This window comes from Lycorma delicatula, chromosome 1 (assembly GCF_047948215.1).
Source record: "Lycorma delicatula isolate Av1 chromosome 1, ASM4794821v1, whole genome shotgun sequence".
Lineage (NCBI taxonomy): Eukaryota > Metazoa > Arthropoda > Insecta > Hemiptera > Fulgoridae > Lycorma > Lycorma delicatula.
The window spans coordinates 22,976,168-22,997,043 of NC_134455.1; the positions used below are offsets into that span (position 1 = coordinate 22,976,168).

Below are 20,876 nucleotides of genomic sequence, written 5' to 3' on the forward strand. Positions count from 1 at the left end.
ATAAGATTAATTTACCTAATACATTTAATACAAAAAATGGTTACATGGTAAATAAATGTTACATGGTAAATGGTTAATTAGTAAATAAATTAAATAGCTTAAATGTAAATAAGGACACTAGAATAGTTAATTATGACATAAACAATATACCATACTGCATCCTAGCAGTGGTGTTTATTGAAATAAACATCATAAGACTTATAGCAGTTGAAAATTCGATATAATACTATTTTAATTAATAATATTTATAAAAACCAACTATCAAAATACATAAATAAACTACCTTACAACCAATACATAATAGGACACAAAATAGTGAATTATACATAAATTATTTATACATTAATAATATCACTGAAAACATTAATAAAATCTACAATAAAAAAAACTTTAAATCAGTATACAGACCTAATAACAACATAATAAAATATTAAAAAACAAAAATAATAATAAAATAAAAATCTATGTGGAATTTATAAAATTAAATGTAATGATTGTGAAGGTATTTATGTATGAAAAACAAATCCTTTAAGAGTAGATTTTGAACATAAGTACAAAAATAATAAATTAGGTTTATCTAATATGGCAGTAACAAACAATAAACATAATATTTCTAATTTTACCAGAAATTTAGAAACATTAAAAATTAATAAAGACGGCATAAAATTAAATTATTAGAAAAATGTTATATATATAAATACAAACAACATTAAAATTTGATAAATCATCAGACAATGTTTGGGTGAGATAGTCTTACACAGATTGGAACAGGTAGTAACAACAGTCATATAAATTAATACTCAATTTTAATTATTTTAGTATTTTTATTATGCAGTAACAGAATTATTTTAATCATGACTGAGGAGTGTGATTCTGTGATATTTAGGTAAGATATGTTTTATCTCGATATTATATACTAGTGGTTTAGCTTAATAGAATTTAAATGTGTATATACAGATGTCCACCATAAGGATTTTGTTTCTGACCACTGAAGACCAGGTAGAGATTATCCTCCTTTGTGGAAGAAAAGGATTCTCTCAGACAAGTTGTAAATGAATTTAATGTAAGGTATCCTCAACGAAAGCCAGAGTCTCACACACAACAGCTGGCAGACTGCTAGCAAAGTTCAAGGTTACACGTATTGTTGCTGATGCTAAAAGATCTTATCTTTTAGAAGAGGTAGTGGAAAGTAGAAAGGGTTTTGGCGAAGGTCCGAAAAAAGGTTCTGCAAGTCTGAAAAAATCAATTCACTGAACAAGCTTGGAAGTGGACATTTCTCGGTCAACAGTATGGAGGATCTTGCAAAAAAGTAAGTATCATCTGTACAAGTTACAAGTGTTACACCACATGTCAGAAAACAATCCAGATCGCCATATGGAAATGTGCAATTGATTTTTGACCCAGTTGGAGTTGGACCCAGAGTTTTTGTCAAAAGTTATGTTCTCTGATGAAGCCAACTTTTATGAAAATGGTGAGGTGAACCGTCATAACTTACAGTATTGGTCCAACAGTAATTCTCACTGGTTTATCAACAGCACTATGAGCTTATTAAGCAGTAAAAAAAACAGTATTTGCTACTGCATTTTTATTTTTAGAGCCAAATGAACATTAAAAATGTGTAAATCAAAAGAAATTATGAAACAAAAAAGAAAGTTAACCTAATAAAAGAATTATATGATAATTCTAAAAATTTAATTTGAGAATGAACAATACTGTTTTTGCCAATTTATTTAATATAGTTGAACCATTTTAAGCAAAATGTAAATACTAATGCAAAAAAACATTTCTGTTCTGTACGAGAATGACTGATAGCAACTCTGTTTTTTTAACTGGAAGAAGCTATGTAGAATTAAAGTTGGTACAGCTCTATTTCTGCATAAGCATAGGATATACTGTACCTGAAACATGTGCAGTGTTATTTGATGTTTTAAAAAACGATAATAAGAAGGTAGGGAATTAATTTACTTTTCACAACGTAACAAAAACATTAAAAAAATATAGGAAAATATTAACAATTATTTATAATTTCAAACATTTTTTTACGTTTCATTTTTTTAATACATTTCGAAGTAAATCCATGTATTGCCACCGCTTTGGATAAATTTTAAAAGTTCAAAAAAAAATTAGAAAAACAACATTTAAAAAGAAATGATTAAAACAGAAATAATAATAAACAATAATGTAACATTAATAAAGAAAATACAGTAACTTAAAAAACAAAACTGCTTACTTGAAAAAGGGTAGATTGTAGAACAATAGTATAAATATAGGAAGAAAACATTTTTGTATGAATATCTTGTATGAGAAATGTTTAAACATGGAAATTATTATTTATTATTTATGATAAAGAATTTACATATGACTGATATATTAGTTAAAAGCCAAATTTACTGCTTACCTAGAAATAAATTCATTATTTTTTACACCAAATTAAACGCTAAAAATAAAAATTGTAGTTAAAAAGGACAAAATTTATAATAATTATATATATCACAAATAGTAAATAAAAAAGTGCAAATGATGAATTTCATACATTTATCTAGAAAATATTACATCATATTCTCATAAAAGTGAGTAGATGCTTCTGATGACCTAGAAAATAATCTGTCTGGCAAAGTAACAACTGTATCATGTTTGTTTGAACTAGCTTCATTGGTTATAGTGGAAGTTTCGCTTAATTTTTTCAGTTGTCCTTTAAATAACGCCAGATTTACTGCATTTTCAGCATACACTCTTTGATTTTCATCCATTTTCCTCAATTTTGCCGCTACAGTAATTCCAAATGCAGTATATTCATCCTTATTAGTAGTGATAACTTGTGTGCATGCATTAAAAAATTTATTTCTTTCTTCTGCCATTCTCCTTTTTTTTCTGAACTTACTGACTGATTGTCTTGGAGTAGTTTCCTAAAAAAAAATCACACTAATTTATCCGAGGAATAGTACAAGTAACTAGCACATGATTGTGCTAGAAAAACATGTGCTGTATTAACACATTACAACTATAGCTGTTGTATGTTAATGTTTAAGTGCTGTTATATATTAATGTTTAAATTAGATCAGATGAGACTGCCCAAATTGCAAGTCATGTGTCAATGAATACTCCTGATTACTTAAATCACCAGCATTAAAGAGCTTCTACAGAAATCAAATAAACCTATGAATTTTTATATAAAAACTTTTACTAATCAATAATTTTAGAATGTCTAAAACAGTTGGTATGTCAATTATAAAGCTTTTTGTTTTTGTCTTAAGTCAACTGACTGGTTTGATTCAGTTCTCCAAGATTTCCTACCTAGTGCTGGTCATTTCATTTCAATATACCTCCTACATCCCTAACAATTTGTTTTACATATTACAAATGTTGCATGCCTGCACAATTTTTCCGATCTACCAGTCCCTCCAATATCAAAGCGACTATTCCAGGATGCCTTAATATGTGGCCTATGAGTCTGTTTCTTCTTTTTATATTTTTCCAAATGCTTCTTTCTTCATCAATTTGCTGCAAAACCTATTCATTTGTCACTTTATCTACCCATCTGATTTTTAAAATTCTTCTATAGTACCACATTTCTAAAGCTTCTAATATTTTCTTCTCAGATACTCAGATCGTCCAAGTTTCACTTCCATATAAAGCTATGCTTCACATATATACTTTCAAAAATGCTTTCCTAACGTTTAAATTCATTTTTGATGTTAGCAAATTATATTTGACTCAGAGCTCGTTTCTCTTGTGTTGTTCAGCATTTTATATCGCTTCTGCTTCGTCCTTTTTAGTAATTCTACTTCCCAAATAACAAAAGTCTTTTACCTCCAAAATCTTTTCTCTTCCTATTTTTAGATTCAGTCCATCTACACATTATTTCTACTATATTTCAGTACTTTTTTGTTCTTGTTTATTTTCATATGGTAGTTTTTGCGTAGGACTTTATCTATGCTATTCATTGTTTTTTCTAAATCTTTTTACTCTAAGCTAGAGTTACTACATCATCAGTAAATTGTAGCATCTTTAGATGCTACGATTGCTACCTGTCTTAGACAGGTACTAGAGTTGACAACGTTTCATAAAAATTAATAAAAAATTAATTATAATTACTCGAACCATCAGTAAATCTCATCTGGGCTAATGACTATAGTAGTTGAGCTCATAATTAAAAAAAAATTAAACATTGGCCAACCAAATTCTATTTTTTGGGTGATGAAGAATTCATATTTTGCAAACATTTACTATACCTAATCTCATAAAAGGACTTAACATGTGAAAAGAGAATATTTAATTATAGATTAAGTAGAGGGCAAAATGTTTATGAAAATGCAATTGGTTTAATAGTATCTCAACATAGGCTATTAATATGAGGCTAAAAAAATTAATTATATTATTGCCATGATCTGCATGCTACATAATTATTTTACAAACAGGAAGTATTATTGAATTAACTTAAATGAAACTATGTCTTTGATTGGAGATGAAAAGATACATCAAGACAACTCGCATTTAATTAGTTTACTAACAAACATAATGCTTGTTCAGAGGCTAAAAACAAAAAAAAAAAAAAAAAAAAAAAAAAACCAGCTATTTAGTATACTTCAATGGTGTCGACAGAATTCAGTGCCAAGATGAAATGATTAGAAAGGAGAAAACCTAAATATTTTTTCTTGTAAATTGTTGTATTTTAATTTAACGATTAAGAAAAATTAACTAACCTGAACTTTTGAAGTGTCATATTTTCTTCTCATCCTAGTTAGAAGATACATTTTTCAGATTCCTATGAACATTACCCTCTTCAGTCACCTCTGAATCTTCAACTGTCTATTATTCAAACTCTCATTCGGTGTTTGCTTATCTTTCATAGGTAACAAATCGTAGTACCACAATGTTGGCATGCACAACTGATCTGCAATTCTGCTCTGTTTTGACTTTTCTATCTTCTTAAATCTTTTTGGAAATCTGTCATGTATCGTTGGAATTTTTTTCACAATAAAATCTTTAGTTACTCAATGACTTATTTTTTTAAGTAACTTTATCAATTTTTTGTACACACTATCATTTTAAAATTACTGTATATATAATTTTTACTGTCCACTTTTCATGAACATGAATGCTATCTGTTGTGATACAACTTCAAAACAAATTCCCACAAGGAGTGTTCCAACAAGATTTAGTGGTACACCATACTGCCAAAAGAAGAAACATTTCTTGAAGAATGGAACATTAAAGTGCTCCCATGGCCAGACAACACCCCAAATTAAACCCAATTGAAAATCTTTGAACAATAGTCAAAAAACAACTTTCAAAAATGGAATGTACCACAAAAATTGATCTCATTAAAGCAATAAATACTGGTATGGTTTCTTGAAGAAGAAATAAAAAATATAATACATTTTGGATGAATTTCCAATCGTGTATGTGAAGCAATTAAGAATAAAGGAAGCCTTAATAATTACTAGATATTCACAAATTTGGATGGGATTTTTTTTTCTAAATATAGTTACTTTTTATAACAGCTGTATATAAGTAATAGTGTGAAAATTATACATACATACATATATATATATATATATATATATATATATATATATATATATATATATATATATATATATATATATATATATATATATATATATATATATATATATATTATAAAATAATAAATGTATTAAAAATTATATATTGAAATATTAAAGATGTTCCATAAAACATAAAATTACAACAACAAAAATTAAATACAAGTTTGAACATTAAAAAAAGAAACATAAAATACAAAATAAAACAAAGCACACGTTCTGTGTACTTTACTAAAAGCATGGAACTTCTTGTAAAGATGAACAGACAAGCAAAGTTCATGCTCCAAGTGTCATAAAAATACCAGTGCTCCAAGTATATGGTGCATGAATCACATAAGCATACGTTTTCTTGTATAAATACTTAACGTTTATCATTCCAAACTTAGGTGTAAACATCTGTGTAATGGTTTGCTATTATTTACATAGTTTACAATAAAATACTCATAAAATCTTAAAATATGGGCAGTTGCATTTTAATTTTTTAACCTCTGAAGTTACATCATATTCATCATCTGAAAAACTGCTTCATCTTCTGTATTTCAATAATAGTGATGAAGTTTTTCTTTCTTTCTAGTAAAAACTAGTTACACTCATGAAGACCAAATTGAACGATATATATTTAAAGAAATTCCATCAGATACAGTATCACTTATTCATGAAGAGAAAGAATTTACATATTTACTGCTTCTGTTGATTTTAATAAACAAGATTAATATCAGACTACTTTTATGGGGCAAAAATTAATTTCCTCCATTCCCTCCAACAACAAATTTACCAGTTGTTTACAATTCCTCCTGTTTTTTATGGTGAAAGTAGCCTTACAGATTGTGATTACAAATGGCCTTATCTTCTATATTAATATAGAAGATAAAACACCATTAAATCATTTTTCTGAGCTTTATTTAATGGATAATTAGACTGAACATATCTTTAACAATAAAGGTGAAATCTTTATGCTACCCAATCTGGATAATGTTTACTTCCCACAAATAAAACCATAACAGAAGTATTTATTGGCATCAGTATGTTCATAGACATTACAAAATTATCAAGTTACAGAGAATGCTGGAGTTCTGTCGCAGATTTACATAATAATAATAATATATAAGTAAAATAATGCCTGTGAATTGTTTAGTCATTTTGAGAAACTTACACTTAAAGGACAATAGTGAGATGCCCACTTAGAAATAGTATTCAATTTGATAAATTATACAAAGTAAGACCAGGACTGTGTAAAGGATAAACTGTGCACATACTTTAGACTTTCAATCGATTCCCTGTTACTGCCGTATATGAATTTCTGATTAAGTAGAAAGAAATATTAAGAAACACTAAAGTAGAAATACTGGCATCTATTTACCAATATATGCTCAATAACCCCACCAAAACGGACTACATGTGTGGATTTTTGTAAATAGAACTAGTTAGTATTATAATTTTGAATTTATACAGGAAGAAATTGGAAAAAATTTTTAGGGAAAAAAAGTTGAAAAAGTATGAAAGGAAGCTAAGTAAAAAAAAAATCATTTAATTTTTTTGTAACTTTTTCACAAGTAATAATTTAATGAAAAATCTTGAAAGTAAAAATTATGTTTGTGGTACAGTCAATAAAGGTATATGAAATTTACCACACCTTCAAGGAGGATAACAATTTTAAAGGGGGGAATATTAATGGTTTTAAGCAGTGAAATAGTTGTATTAAATATGATTATAGAAAACTTCTTTGCACAAATTTCCATTACTGCAAGTGCAATGAAGAGAACAGGACTGGTCAATGATGGCCATAAAATATCTAGAAGCAACAACTTATTACTATAAAAATATGGATTTAGTTGATCAATCTGATCAAATTAAGAATCCTATAAAAATAATTGAAAAAGTTGTAAATGGTGGTTTGCATTCTATTTTACCTACTAAGTGCAGTCTATTAATGCTTTTATATTCCACAACTGTTTTATTAGAGTGCTTTATTTTGAAAGATTTTAGTTGTATTATGACAGGACTGATAACTAAAAGTCTAACTTAGATATTGAGATAAAGAAATACAAATTCTCTAAGTGAGTTAAAAATGTATGAGAACAGTGAGCCAAAAGAATCCAGAAAATACTAGTTCATCACATCAGTCTGAAGAACATTGAAAATATGGTGTGTTTTTCTTTAGTGTTTAGGAAAATAATGTTTCAAAATTGTAGTTAAAAATGTAAATACACTGTCATAAAAATTTTATTAATCTCAGCTTTCTTATTCGTTTTTGTTTTGTTATTTTGCTTTATTTTTTAAAGGATAAATGAAAATTAATATTATGTAATATTGTATCCTCTATACTGTTTACTATTACATGCAATTAAATGGGTATTTGTTAGTATATTTAAATAGCCCATTTAAAAATATTTTTTTTTTTATATTTGTGTAATTCTTTGTATTTAAATTTAATCTAACAATCTCTGTGTATTGCTAGAATATACAAAGAGATTACATTTGATACTTCAAGTAAGAATGACATTTAATTTTTAACTTTATTTACAGACAGCTCTTTACAATTAATTTATCTGCTATTTATTTAAGTAATATTGCTAGAAACTTATAATTAATACTATTAGATAATTGTTGTGGTATTTTAACTTTATGTACGGTCTACAGTTTAATTTTTCATTATTTCTTTCATCTCCATGTTGGTTATTATATACATCTAAGAAAAGGTTTTATTTTAGAAATAAAACCTTTACAAATTAGTAAATACATTTTTTTAATAAATATTGTACACTCATTACTCAGTTTAATTTTAGTATATTTTAAAAACAATTTTGGCTTGTGATCGTACCGTCATTTTTTCATGCAACTTCTTCAGACTTCATGAGAAAATTAATAATAATTTATATAATAATAATAAATTATTTTATTTATAATTCATATTTAACATTAATCTTACAAGGTTAGCAGGTGTAGGTTATGTTTGGTTAGGTTATGTTGATGTTTAATCCACTGGGTTGGTCTAGTGGTGAACAAACCTTCCCAAATCAGCTGATTTGAAAGTCGGTGTAAAACATGCATTTCCTCTTCTCCAAAGCAAATAATGTTAAATATGAATATTATAATGCTATTTATGTTAATTAGACGAAGTTAGCAAGCATAGGTTATGTTGATAGACATACTATTCCTTAGTAAATTGAGTCATTGTAAAGTGTTTGCAATTTTTATTTTTATTTAAAAATATACTTTTACCACCTTATATAAATTATTATATATTTTCTCATGAAGTCTGAAGAAGTTGCATGAAAAAGTGGCAGTATGATCACAAGCCAAAATTGCTTTTAAAATATACTAAAATTAAACTGAGTAATGAGTGTACAATATTTATTAAAAAAATGAATTAATAATTAATTTGTAAAGGTTTTAATTCTGAAATAAAACCTTTTCTTAGATAAATATTATACCCATCATGGAGATGAAAGAAATAATGAAAAATTAAACTGTAGACTGTACATAAAGTTAAAATACCACAATAATTATCCAATAGTATTAATTATTCGTTTCTAGCAATATTACTTAAATAAATAGCAGATAAATTAATTGTAAGGAACTGTCTGTAAAAAAAGATAAAAATTAAATCTCAATCTTAGTAATCAATACCAAACATACACTTGTTATAATTAATGATAGATGCTGGTTTAATTTTTGTCTGATCTCTTTTATTTTTTGTTTCTATAAGCTTATTCTCGAATTTTGTTATATACATTACGTCTCTTTCATCACGCCACTTCCCAATTTCTACTCCTTGTGAATACTGACATACTGACTCATCGATTTTCAGTTTCGCTTTAGAAACATCAGAAGGTGTTTCTTTCCTATTATTGCAGAGAGTACCAGTGGTGTATGTATCCAGTTGCAACAATTTCTTGGATAGATGGAATGAATTATAAAAATTATCCATGTACAAAGAGTGCTCTGCCTTTAATTTTCCACCCATTAAATGAGTACAACATTTGCTGCATGATCCTTCCCCCCCCATATTGTCCATAACACCAGTGTACACATTTAGCTTTAAAACAGTACCCTCAGGTTCGGTTGGAAGATACAGTCTTATTCTGTATTTCTGCTTTTTGTTTTTTATATACTGTTTTATTACTAATTGACCTCGCCATAACAACACTGATTTGTCCATGCATAATTCTTCATCAGAGTAATATAAAGTGCTCATTTTATTATTAAAAAAATTAAGCAATGGTCTTATTTTGTATAAGCGGTCAGTAGGTCTATGGCCAAGATCCTCTGGCTGATTTTGACAAAAATGGAGGCATCTTAAAATCATCATAAATCTATTTCATCCCATACAATCGTGGAAACACAGAATTTTATATAAACAATGAGTAAGCCAACAGTCCTTTAATCTATTCAGTTTTATGTTACCCATGTGAAGAAGTAGCACTACAAATATTTGTAGCTCATCTCTGTTCAGCTGTTTCCATGAAAGCATGTGACTTGGGAGAAAGTTTTGACTTTCAAATTGTCTGCATACTGATTTGTTTCAAGCAACAGAGGATTAAAAAATTCATCATCAGCAAACAAATAAAAAAAATCAATTGGCTTACCTTCATTAGGAATCGGTACATGCAAACCTGGATTTCTGGTAAATGGGATATTTTTGAAATCTGATGGTACTGATGTCTACAAAATATTAGAAGGTAAATCAGTAAACATTTGGTAATTAGGAACGGGAGTCTGTTTGTCAACTAAGTTTTCAAAACAATCATCAGAATTTTGTTCTGCAATAAGTGCCATGTTTTCTTCATCATCTTTACCAGTTTCACATTCGTAGTTATCATCCCCCCAGTCATAGTCTGAGTCACTGTCACCATCAAAATCTTCATCACTGCTATCATTTTCTAAAAATTTTTTAATTGAAACTCTGACATCACTTTTTTACATTTAGTCGTTGCCTCTTTGGTTGTGAAGGTCCTGGTATTTCATCATCTGCCATAATAAGTAATTAAACAAAAAAACAGAGACCAAGCACAAATTTACGTTGTTTATGTATCAAACGACACCCCACTAAAATATAAAAAATGTGAATGAAGGTCCAATTGCTACAACGTAAAATGTAATGGTTGCAATTAATGTACATGTGGCGCATGCAGGCTGGGGAATAAACAATAAGTCGCCACTTATGTGTCATTGGCGCTGAACATGTTAATTATAGAAGAACCTCAATTTTAAAGCTCTAGATAATTAGAATAAACAAGATCTTTAAAAATAAAGTTCAAAAACAGAATTAGAAATGGCCATATAATTTGGATAAGAGCTGACACCAATGGGAAAAATACAACTGCTTTGCCTGGAGTCATTACATACTTGGCTCTAATGTCTGAACAAACATAACTGTAACAATAACTGAAAGTTCTTTAAGAAATATTATGTTCAATATCAAATGACTCAGAGAGAAGAAAGAGTGACATACTCTCAGACAACACCAATGATGAAGGCTGCAAACACCATGAAAACTATTCTGAAACAAACTGAAATTTCAGATTCCTCCATATCAGAAGTGTGAAAAAATAAAAATTAAAGCATTCTGGTATTAACTTTCATTTTTAATTAATTTGGTTATATCAAACAAAACTCTGCCATAATGAGATCGTTTTACTAAAACAGTTTTTCCTTGGAAAAAACAAATGTTTTGTCTATTAGGTTTATGTGTACTTATTCTGCCTGTTTATAGCTGATGGTCATAATTAAAATAGACTTGTAATCTTTAATACATGTTTTATTATTATTTATACATTAACTATGGTGTTCCTTAACCAAATTAGTTAGGAATTCATACTTTTTAGTGTCATATAAAAAAAGTACACATTATGATCAAAAGTATTTATCATTATTATATTTTACAAATTAATTCTTGACATGAAAATACAAGTGTGTATTATACTTATTGCTGTAATAAATTTGAATAAAATCACTATTTGTCTTATGTTACATAATAAATGATTTCAAGGGGACTAAATGACTGTTAAACTAGTTAAAATTAATAAATAATTGTGCAGAAAGTATATGATTTAAATAATTTTATTCTAATACATAAAAATATCTGTTCATTCTGAACTTTTGCATACCTTCATTACACCTTTAAATACACTAAAAATGTTTGAAAACCAAAATCAAAATATTTATTAAATCGCTTCTAGTAATAGTTCACTTTCAATTTCTCATACACACAGCATAATTTTCTTTTTATTAATACAAGCTCTAAAAAAAGGATTCAACATGATAAAAATTTATTTTTAGTAAGTACACATTTTGGAAACTGATTTATTACAATCATCAAAAAAATTTGACATGTCTGTCAAATCAGACAATACCTTTCAAACAATTTCTATATGTTGCAATGTTGTGTTTCTCATAATCGAGTGATAGCCAGTTAACAACTACATATGTAAGTCAAAAAGAGTTAATGTAACAATTCACTGTGCTTTTTTGAATTAATACGAATTTCTTATATTGTTTTATAGTTTACAGTCACTGTAATTAATTTATAATTACCAACTGGAAGAAGACATAAAATATTTTATAGGAAAAAATGTTTGCTGCTGTTTGTTTTGGTTTCCACAATGGAAAATAATACTTGAATGTTAATTAAAAAAAAAATGTACACTTTCATGATTCCATAAAAATATGTAATATAAAATTTCAAACAAAAACTAAGCCACTAGAAAAAATATATGTATAGATACGAGGGTGGTTCGGAGAGTAACCTCCATTTGGCTATAAATAAAAAACTTGCAGAGATAAAAATATTTTGTCATATACAACTTAAAACTTCAGTTTTATGTATTTTACAACATAGTCGCCATTTAAATTCAAGCATTTATCATAACATTTCACTAATTTACAAATACTTTCTTCATAAAATTAAACTGCATGGGTACCTAGCGAACCTTTCAGTGCATTTTGAAGTTCATTGTTGTCATCAAAGTGCTGCAACACAAGTCAATTCTTCATGTGAGTGAAGCGATGAAAATTACTCATTGCCAAGTCCAGGCTGTAAGGGAAGGATAAAAAATGTCCCATTTGAATTGATTCAGAAGTTCTTGGAACACTGTGATAACTAGCATTATCATGCAAAAAAACAATAGCGGTTGACAGCATACCGCAATGTTTGTTCTGAACGGCTCACCTAAGTTTCTTCAGCGTTTCACAATAGACAGCTGATGCAGCTGCTAGTGTCTTGGCATGGCATTTCGATTCAGAAATACCTTCTTCATAAAATCAGAGAAACCCAATAACAAATGCTTGAATTTAAATGACAACTATATTGAAAAATAGTGAAGAGTTGTTGTTTTTAGTTGTATATAATGAAATATTTTTATGTAAGCAGGTTTTTTATTTACAGCCAAATGAAGGTTACTTTCTGAACCACCCTCATATTACCTCAGGAAAATATATAACTGGATTGTGGATTAAATAATATGATAAGGAAGAATTAAATAGAAAAAATATTATCAAAAATATATTAACTATTAACAGTTAGCTACTAAATATTAAGCATTATTATTAACAGTAAACATTACACTATTTCTGGATTGTTTTTTGACTGTGTAATATTTTATTCACTGAATGGTTGATTTCAAATTGTGATCTCAGATAGATATTTTTGAATAATGGCTCCCTGCATGAATAGATTAATTGTAAATTATGAAAAAATTACTTTAAAAAATTATATAAGAATATCGTTATGAATTAAATTGTGTCTTTTTTACATAGAACTATCTCTACAAAATGTTTTACAAGAATTACAGGTAAATTATTTTTCATTGGTATGAGTGATGTCTTTTTAAATCGGCAATCTGAACAAATGATTTCTGACACAAATCACATGTGAATCTTTTCTCACCAGTATGAATCAAAAGGTGTTTTTTTAAAAGCAGAATTGTCAATAAAAGACTTTATATAAACATTAGATATAAACATTTTCTCACCAGTATGAATGTAAACATGCCTTTTAAAGCTACTTATCACTAAATGGTGGTATGACAAAAATTACAAATGAATTTTTTCTTGCTTGAATGAATGGAAATCTGTTTTTTCAGATTAGAACTATGACAAAGACTTTTGACAAAAATTACACATGTATATTTTCTTTCCAGAATGAGTGAAAAGATGTATTTTTAAGTAAAACTATGAGAAAAAGACTTTTGGCAAAAATTACAAGTAAATTTTTTTTTACCAGTATGAATGATAAAATGCTGTTTCAAAGCTGGTCTTTGAGTAAAAGACTTCTGACAAACTTTACAAGTGAATTGCTTCCTCACCTGAATGGAAATATAGATGTTCCTTTAAATTACTATTAAGACTAAAAGGTTTTTGGTAATACATACATGAGAATCTTTTCTCACTGGTATGAGTAGAAAGATGTTTTTTAATTTAGAACTATTTGTAAAAGAATATTGACAAAATATTACATGTGAATTTTTTCTCTTCAACATGAACTGATGGATTTCTTAAACAATTGTGATTACTGTATTCAACACTACTTACAAACGAATTTAAACAGTGTTTCCTTTTGTTAACTTGTTTCTGTGTGAGCTGTGAGATTCTTTCAAGTGCTTCAACACCAAGATCCTGCAAAAGAATTAAAATATTTATACCAATTTATGTGATGTTTGATGAAAACAAGTGCTGTGCAAATGGTCTAATTACTTCTATGTTCCTTCTAAGGTTCAATAAATACAGTATTTACTAGTAAAAAATATTGTGTAATTAAACATTTAACTGCAATGTAAGGCTACATCAGGGTACAGTTTTCAACTTTATACTTTGTTAGTATATAATTAATAGTTAGAAATATTACTTAATTATTAGAAATATACAATCTTAACTTTGCAAAAAAAAGAATACATATAAGAACTAAATATAGCTTTATCCCTGATATAAAATTAATTACACATGATGACTTAATCTGACAAGTTGAATGTTGGTTTATGATACATATTTTTACTTGAGGTATGTACATGCAAAAAATGTTTTGTCTGAAAATAAAATCTTTGGTTTAAACAAATCACTTCTTATTTTTTATTTGGTGTATTTTTCTAGTAAGTGGAAAGTGAACATAATAAACTTTAAGTTATATAAATTAAGTAAAAATAACAACACTCCTAATTTTTTTTAATTTTCGTAATTTTAGGATGTTTTAAATCTAAAATATCTGTAAGAAATAAATACTATAAAAAACAAAAAAGGAATTGAGAATTCAATGTATTATAATATTTTCATTTTTAAAATTAAGAGCTAATATAAAATGAATACATTCTTACAATAAAAAAATTATTTTTTTGTAAATATGAGGAACACAACATAACCAGTGAAGAAATTAAAAGTTTAGGCCAAAATTACATAATATATATAAAAAAAGAACCATACTTCACACAAAATTGTTCTATATATAAAATAAGAGTAACAACTGTATACACAATATCACTACTCAATCAACTTAACTGCCAATCTAAATAGAGAAGTGGTAGCATCTCGACCTTTTATCAGGAGGTCCTGGGTTCAAATCCTGGTCAGGCATGGCATGTTTTATTCTTTACAGAATTCCATTATTTCCATATTCCCATTCATAACCTTTAAGACTTCTGTGGTAAATTAATGAATTAATTGATGAAATAAAAAAAAACAGTAATTAAGTAATGTTGTTTAATTGGTACATTAAGATAGTTCCTAAGAAATATATAATGAACATATAAATTATATAAACATATAATAAAGAAAAAAACTGTGACAAAATGAACAAAATAAACACCCAAAAAATTGGGAGGAATAGAACCAGTATGGGAATGCAATATGATGAAGACCAGTTTGATTTCAGGGAAAGCCCGGGTTTGTAGAAAGCAATAATAATCCTCATAAAAATGTTACCTAAATGGTAGCTGTAGTTCTTCAGAAATCATTTGATAAAGTTAGTGATAATATCTCTTATAACATAAAAGAGAAAATGATGAAATCACCTTCAGAGTGGAAAAGGATGAGAATGTAATGTATCTACCTATATTACTAATTTATTAATGTTTTTACTGAAGAAGAAATAAAGAAGTAAATAAATATTTGAGTTCTGAATAACAGTACAAGAGTGAAAATAAATACTCTAAAAGCCATAAAATCTCTAAAAAGAAACATCGGCCCAAACTACTGTAATATTTATTAAAAGGATGAGATGAAATGTTTTGTGAACCATAAAGTTATATTTTTAAAACTTTTATGATTCTAGTCTGTTTCCCAACTTGTGGAAATTATCAAAGATTATACCAAACCTAAAGATGATTCCTCTTAAGATGTTATTATCTTTTTACCAATATCACTGCAGTGAATTCTGGCTAAAATCTTTGTAAATCCTATTTTTAATCCCTTACTTTCTCAAGTGTTGTCAGTAATATCAAGTACGCAACATGGAATGTTCCAAGAAGCTCAACTACTTATTTAATTGACATCAATGTGGAACAGTAAATAGTTAACATTAAAATAAGCCAATTCTTGTTTTAAGATAACTAATATAAATCGATACCATTTTTATAAGAATAAAATTTTTGTAAACTATTATATCCATGAAAATATTTTGGACTTGATTAACCAGATGCGTGAATTAGGTATAATTTTTACTTTAGCTCTTAATAACAGTGTTAATAGTGTAACAATGAGGGAATTTTGTGGTAAGGTTCTGATTTTTACCAATTATTCACTGATTAAACATTTTTAAAGCTTTAAAGTTGTTTTACCATCTTTGGTCCAGTCTAGAACACTATAAGAGGTCTGTAAATAAATTAATGAGCCTGGTTCAGAAAAAAAATTTATTTACAATCCAGTTATACATGGACTCTACATCTTTGAAATAGGTCCCTTGGGAAGTCACGCAATGGTTTAAATGGTTTTCCCACTCATAATAGCAGTGTTGGAACTCAGAAACCGAAATAAACATCCTTCAAATGGTCAGTTACATTTTTTTATGTTTTCTACTGTTCCAAATGGTGTCCTTTGAGGGGTTTTTTAAAGTTGGGAACAGGAAAAAGTTGCAAGGACTCGAATAAGGTGGTTTAGGAACTAGAGGAATGTTTTTCTTTGTGAAAGACTCATTAATTGAGAGTGCAGTGTGACAACATGCATTGTCATGATGCAGCATCCAGTTGTCTTTGATGGCTGGTGTCACGCGGGCAACTCTTTTCTGCTGTCTTTCAAGAATTTTTGGGTAAACATATTGATTTACAGGCTGTCCTGTAGGCAAAAATTCCTTATAGACATGCCATTTCTAGAAAAGAAACAAATTAACATGATTTTGATTTTTGATTGCTCATTTTTGATTTTTTGGGTTGTGGTGAGTTTGAAGTGTGCCACTCCTTGCTCTGGCATTTTGTTTGTGGGTTGTACTCAAATATCAAAGATTCATCACCAGTAATAACAATTTAAAAAAAAATCAGGATCACTTTCAATTAGCCCTAGAAGATTGTGGCACACTTACACCCTGTTGTTCTTCTGTTCTACAATGATGTTTTTTGGGACCAATTTTGTACAAACATTTTTCATGTCCAATTTGTTTGTCTAAATTTGATGGACTGTGGTATAGTTTAAGTTCAATTGTTCTGCAATTAATCTGACAGTTAATTGCCGGTTGTACCAAATCAAGTCTCTGATACGCTCAACATTGTCATCACTTTTTGACATTGTCTTCCAGAGCGCGGATCGTCGACAACTAATTCATGGTCATTTGAAAATGCTTTAAACCACCTAAAACCTTGGGCTTGTGACAGAACATCATCACCATACGCCGTTTTCAATTTTTAAAAGGTTTCAGTAGTATTCTCACTAAGTTAAACACAAAACTTGATTCCACAATGTTGCTCATTAGTATCAGTCATTTTTGTAACGCACAACATGAAAAGTTTGTTTACGTCTCACATGGCAACAATAGACTAAAAATATTAATACCTAATATAAATTAGCTGTTCATATAACCATATGTTTACTAGTAACTTTACAGTGATGCTCCTTAATGGGGATTATCGTTGATAACATGTGCGCTGAGGGTCTGCGGATCTCCCGGCACGCCTGTAATGAGTATGTTCATGTCATCAACGAAGCCAATCTCAAGTTTTGGCAAAACTCCATGTGTGAGTTGCAGCACAACCCCTGGCAGCTTACAAAGTTACCGGCCAAAGCAACTGCACGTGCTGTCCAGTGTTTGATGCGGGTTTGGTGGTTGTGACCACACTTTAACATCTGTGGTGACTTACTAGGCATTCCTGAATACTATTTCCAGATGCCCTGGAGGGTGAAGCAGAAGTCGGCATTAGGGCAGGTGAGACATCATTCCCTGGTGTAGGGGCTGTGGATCCCGTTGATATAGACCGACTGGTTTCTTGAATGGCACTGAGAAAGGCAAAAGGGATTGAACAACTGGACCTGGATATTTTCTATCATCTGCTGCCTGGCAGCCGCTTGGCAGGCTGTTCTCAAGATGCCTAAGCTGGGGTTGCTTTCCAACTTGTTGGAAGGTGACTTTGGAGAGGGTGCTCTTAAAATCAGGAAAGGATCCGAGTGAGGTCAGCAGTTATCGACCCATCAGGCTCTTGCCAATAATCGGCAAGTTGCTTGAAAGACTGGTTATGGAACAACTCTGGGAAAACATAGATATGAACTCACTTCTAAGTAGAGGCCAGTATGGCTTCATGAAAGGGGTTGGCACCAAGGACTGCATCTTAAATACTATTGCCGAGGTGGAAGGCACCAACTGTAAATACATTTTGGCAATTTTTATTGACATAAAGGCAGCATTTTCTTCCTTCTGTTGGAGTTCTGTCCACTATGAGTTGGATCGGCGCAATGTTCCCATAGCCCTGCAGGCCGTAGCACGTGACTACTTGTCCAATTGCTTGGCTGTTTAAGGATGCGCACCTAGTTGTGGAAACGTCTGTCACCAGAGGACACAGGATCCGTTCTTGATACCTTGCTGTGGAACCTAGTATTTGATGGATTTTTGGGACTGACATTCCTGGAAGGGCCCATGGCCCAGGCTTTCGCCGATTACTGTCTCCTGTTAGTTCGTGGTAACTCATGACTGCAGCTAGAAGACCGAGCACAGGCGGCTTGGCTTTGTCAACTGCAGAGGGTTGGATGGACATTCAAAATTAAAAAATTTCTGTGCCCAAGACGAAGTTTATGCTTCTCAAGGGTGCAGACATATTATCATACAGTCGTAACCCCTGTATTAAGTATAAAGGCTGTGAAGTCAGCCGAGTTCATAATTACCTAGGTATTTTGTTTGATGAGAAGTTGTTGTTTAGCAACCACACACATTAGGAAAGTAGTGGAGGTTGCCATCTCTATGATGCAAAAGCTTGGGAGAATTGCTTGAAAGGATTACGGACTGTCGAGCCATCATTTGTACATGGTGTACCGAGATGTTTTTGAAAGCATGACCTCTTACGTGACATCCGTTTGAGTGCATAGATTGGAAAGAAATTGAGCACTTACAAAAATTTAAGAGTGCCCAGTGCAGAGCCTTAATTGTATGCACTGGTGTTTTTAAAACTACCTCCTACAGGGCTACAACTGTGTTGGAAAAGGCTCTTCCAATCTATTTAGTGTTGAAAGTTTGGGTAGCCATGTGGAAATTGGGAAGAGGCAGGGAAGCCATGTGGTATTTGGGATGTGGTTTCGAGCTGTGCCTGTACCAGTGCGGAACGGTGATAAAAGTAAAGTATGCACTGGTTCTAAATTTCGAATAGTTGCCCATCTCCCACCTGTGGAGAAGGCTTTACAGCCTCACGATGGAAGCATGACAACAAGAATGGCATGCTGTGACTAAGAAAAGGTCCTTATATAGATTTATACAGGATCTGGGGGGATGGTATGCCTCTCCTTTGTTTTTAAGGATAATGGGAGCCCGAGTCCTCTCCAACCATGAAAATTAAACCAATATTTGTTTTGGTTCCGTCTGGCAGCTGATGAGCTGTGCATCTGCGGGGAGTTCCAGTTGAATGAACACATGATGTTTGACTGGCCAGCTCTTGGGGAGGCCTGGAACTTAGGGTCAAGGGGAAAATTGGCCACTCACAAGCGGCGCGTAAATTGGTGAGAGCCGCATTGTCGGACCATGTGGGAGGTCCTTGATGTCGTTGCTTCGTTCAACCAACAGTAGTTTACCTAGGGGATAAGACTTCTACCGCACTGCTGTAGGAAGCTAACTGAGAGATATGGCTGGCTACCAGCCAGATTAAGGCTCCAAGTGCTTTAATGGTGGACCGGTACTTGCTGGCATTCAGCGGTAGGTGTGACAAGGAATTGCTGTCTTTGACAAGATAAATTTAATTATCGATAGTCATATATGTTTTAGTAGTTGACGGGGTGCACCTCCCCATTTTAGTTATATATAACAAGTGGGCGGTGGGACACGCAAGCGAGTGGTGTATAGTACCATGCTTCTCCACTCATGCTTTTAGGTTAGCTCTAGGAGCTAGTTAGGACACTGGTTGCTAAACTGTTTCAAAGCTCAGAAGCTGTTTGTGGCACACACATTCGGTCTTATATTTTTGGGTGCCTGAATGGGGTGGTGGCAGGAGATATGCAAACCAATACCTAATATAAATTAGCTGTTCATATAACCATATGTTTACTAGTAACTTTACAGTGTTGCCACTTCGGCTGCCAAAAAAACTAACCTCATTACTTTATTTATAGATCTTGGATGGCTTGTGTTTGATTTCATGATTTCTTTTCTTTTCATTATTATAAACAGAGAGGTTAGCTGTAGTTATTTGAACAATTTTGAATTTAAGCTGGTGAATTTTTTACAAACTTTTTATATAAAGTAAAATAATATATTAAAAGTGCTAGAAATTAAAAAGCAACTGATTATGATTTCTATATTATGGTACTCTATATTATGATGAAAATATGACAAAGTTGAGAAAGATTTAAACAACAATAGAGTAGTAATACATTGATATTCCATTCAGAAAAAGTTGTTAAGGTGTAACTTGACAGATTTATCATATTAGTAACCAAAATTAGAAATCTGGAGAAGTACCTAAGATTTTAATAAAAGCATATGTTTAATGTACCAAACGAACCAAGAGAAAATAAATAAGAATACTGCCCCATACATTTTATTAGCTTATACTTGCAAATTACTAACTGCAATTTATAAATGAATAGAATGCAATTAGGATGATGGTGAACTACATTGAAACTAATTCAATTTCAGGAAAATCATGGAAATAAAACAATTTATTTAGCCCTCACTATTCGTTTTAGAAGACAGGATGA

At 30.3% G+C, this 20,876-nt stretch overlaps 1 protein-coding gene across 2 annotated transcripts in view; it reads right to left on the reverse strand.

The window, feature by feature from the left end:
- Window positions 1-2,346: 2,346 nt before the first annotated feature.
- Window positions 2,347-20,876, reverse strand: part of LOC142331595 (uncharacterized) — a 93,148-nt gene continuing 74,618 nt past the window's right edge. The window contains exons 7-8 of one of the 2 annotated variants that reach the window (XM_075377919.1): window positions 14,100-14,183; window positions 2,347-2,906 (exon numbers count right to left, since the gene is read on the reverse strand). In XM_075377919.1, the coding sequence (XP_075234034.1) occupies window positions 2,550-2,906; window positions 14,100-14,183 (441 nt within the window). In that variant the 3' untranslated portion in view covers window positions 2,347-2,549. The remainder of the gene's footprint in view (window positions 2,907-14,099; window positions 14,184-20,876) is intronic. The other variant, XM_075377974.1, reaches the window with a different exon arrangement.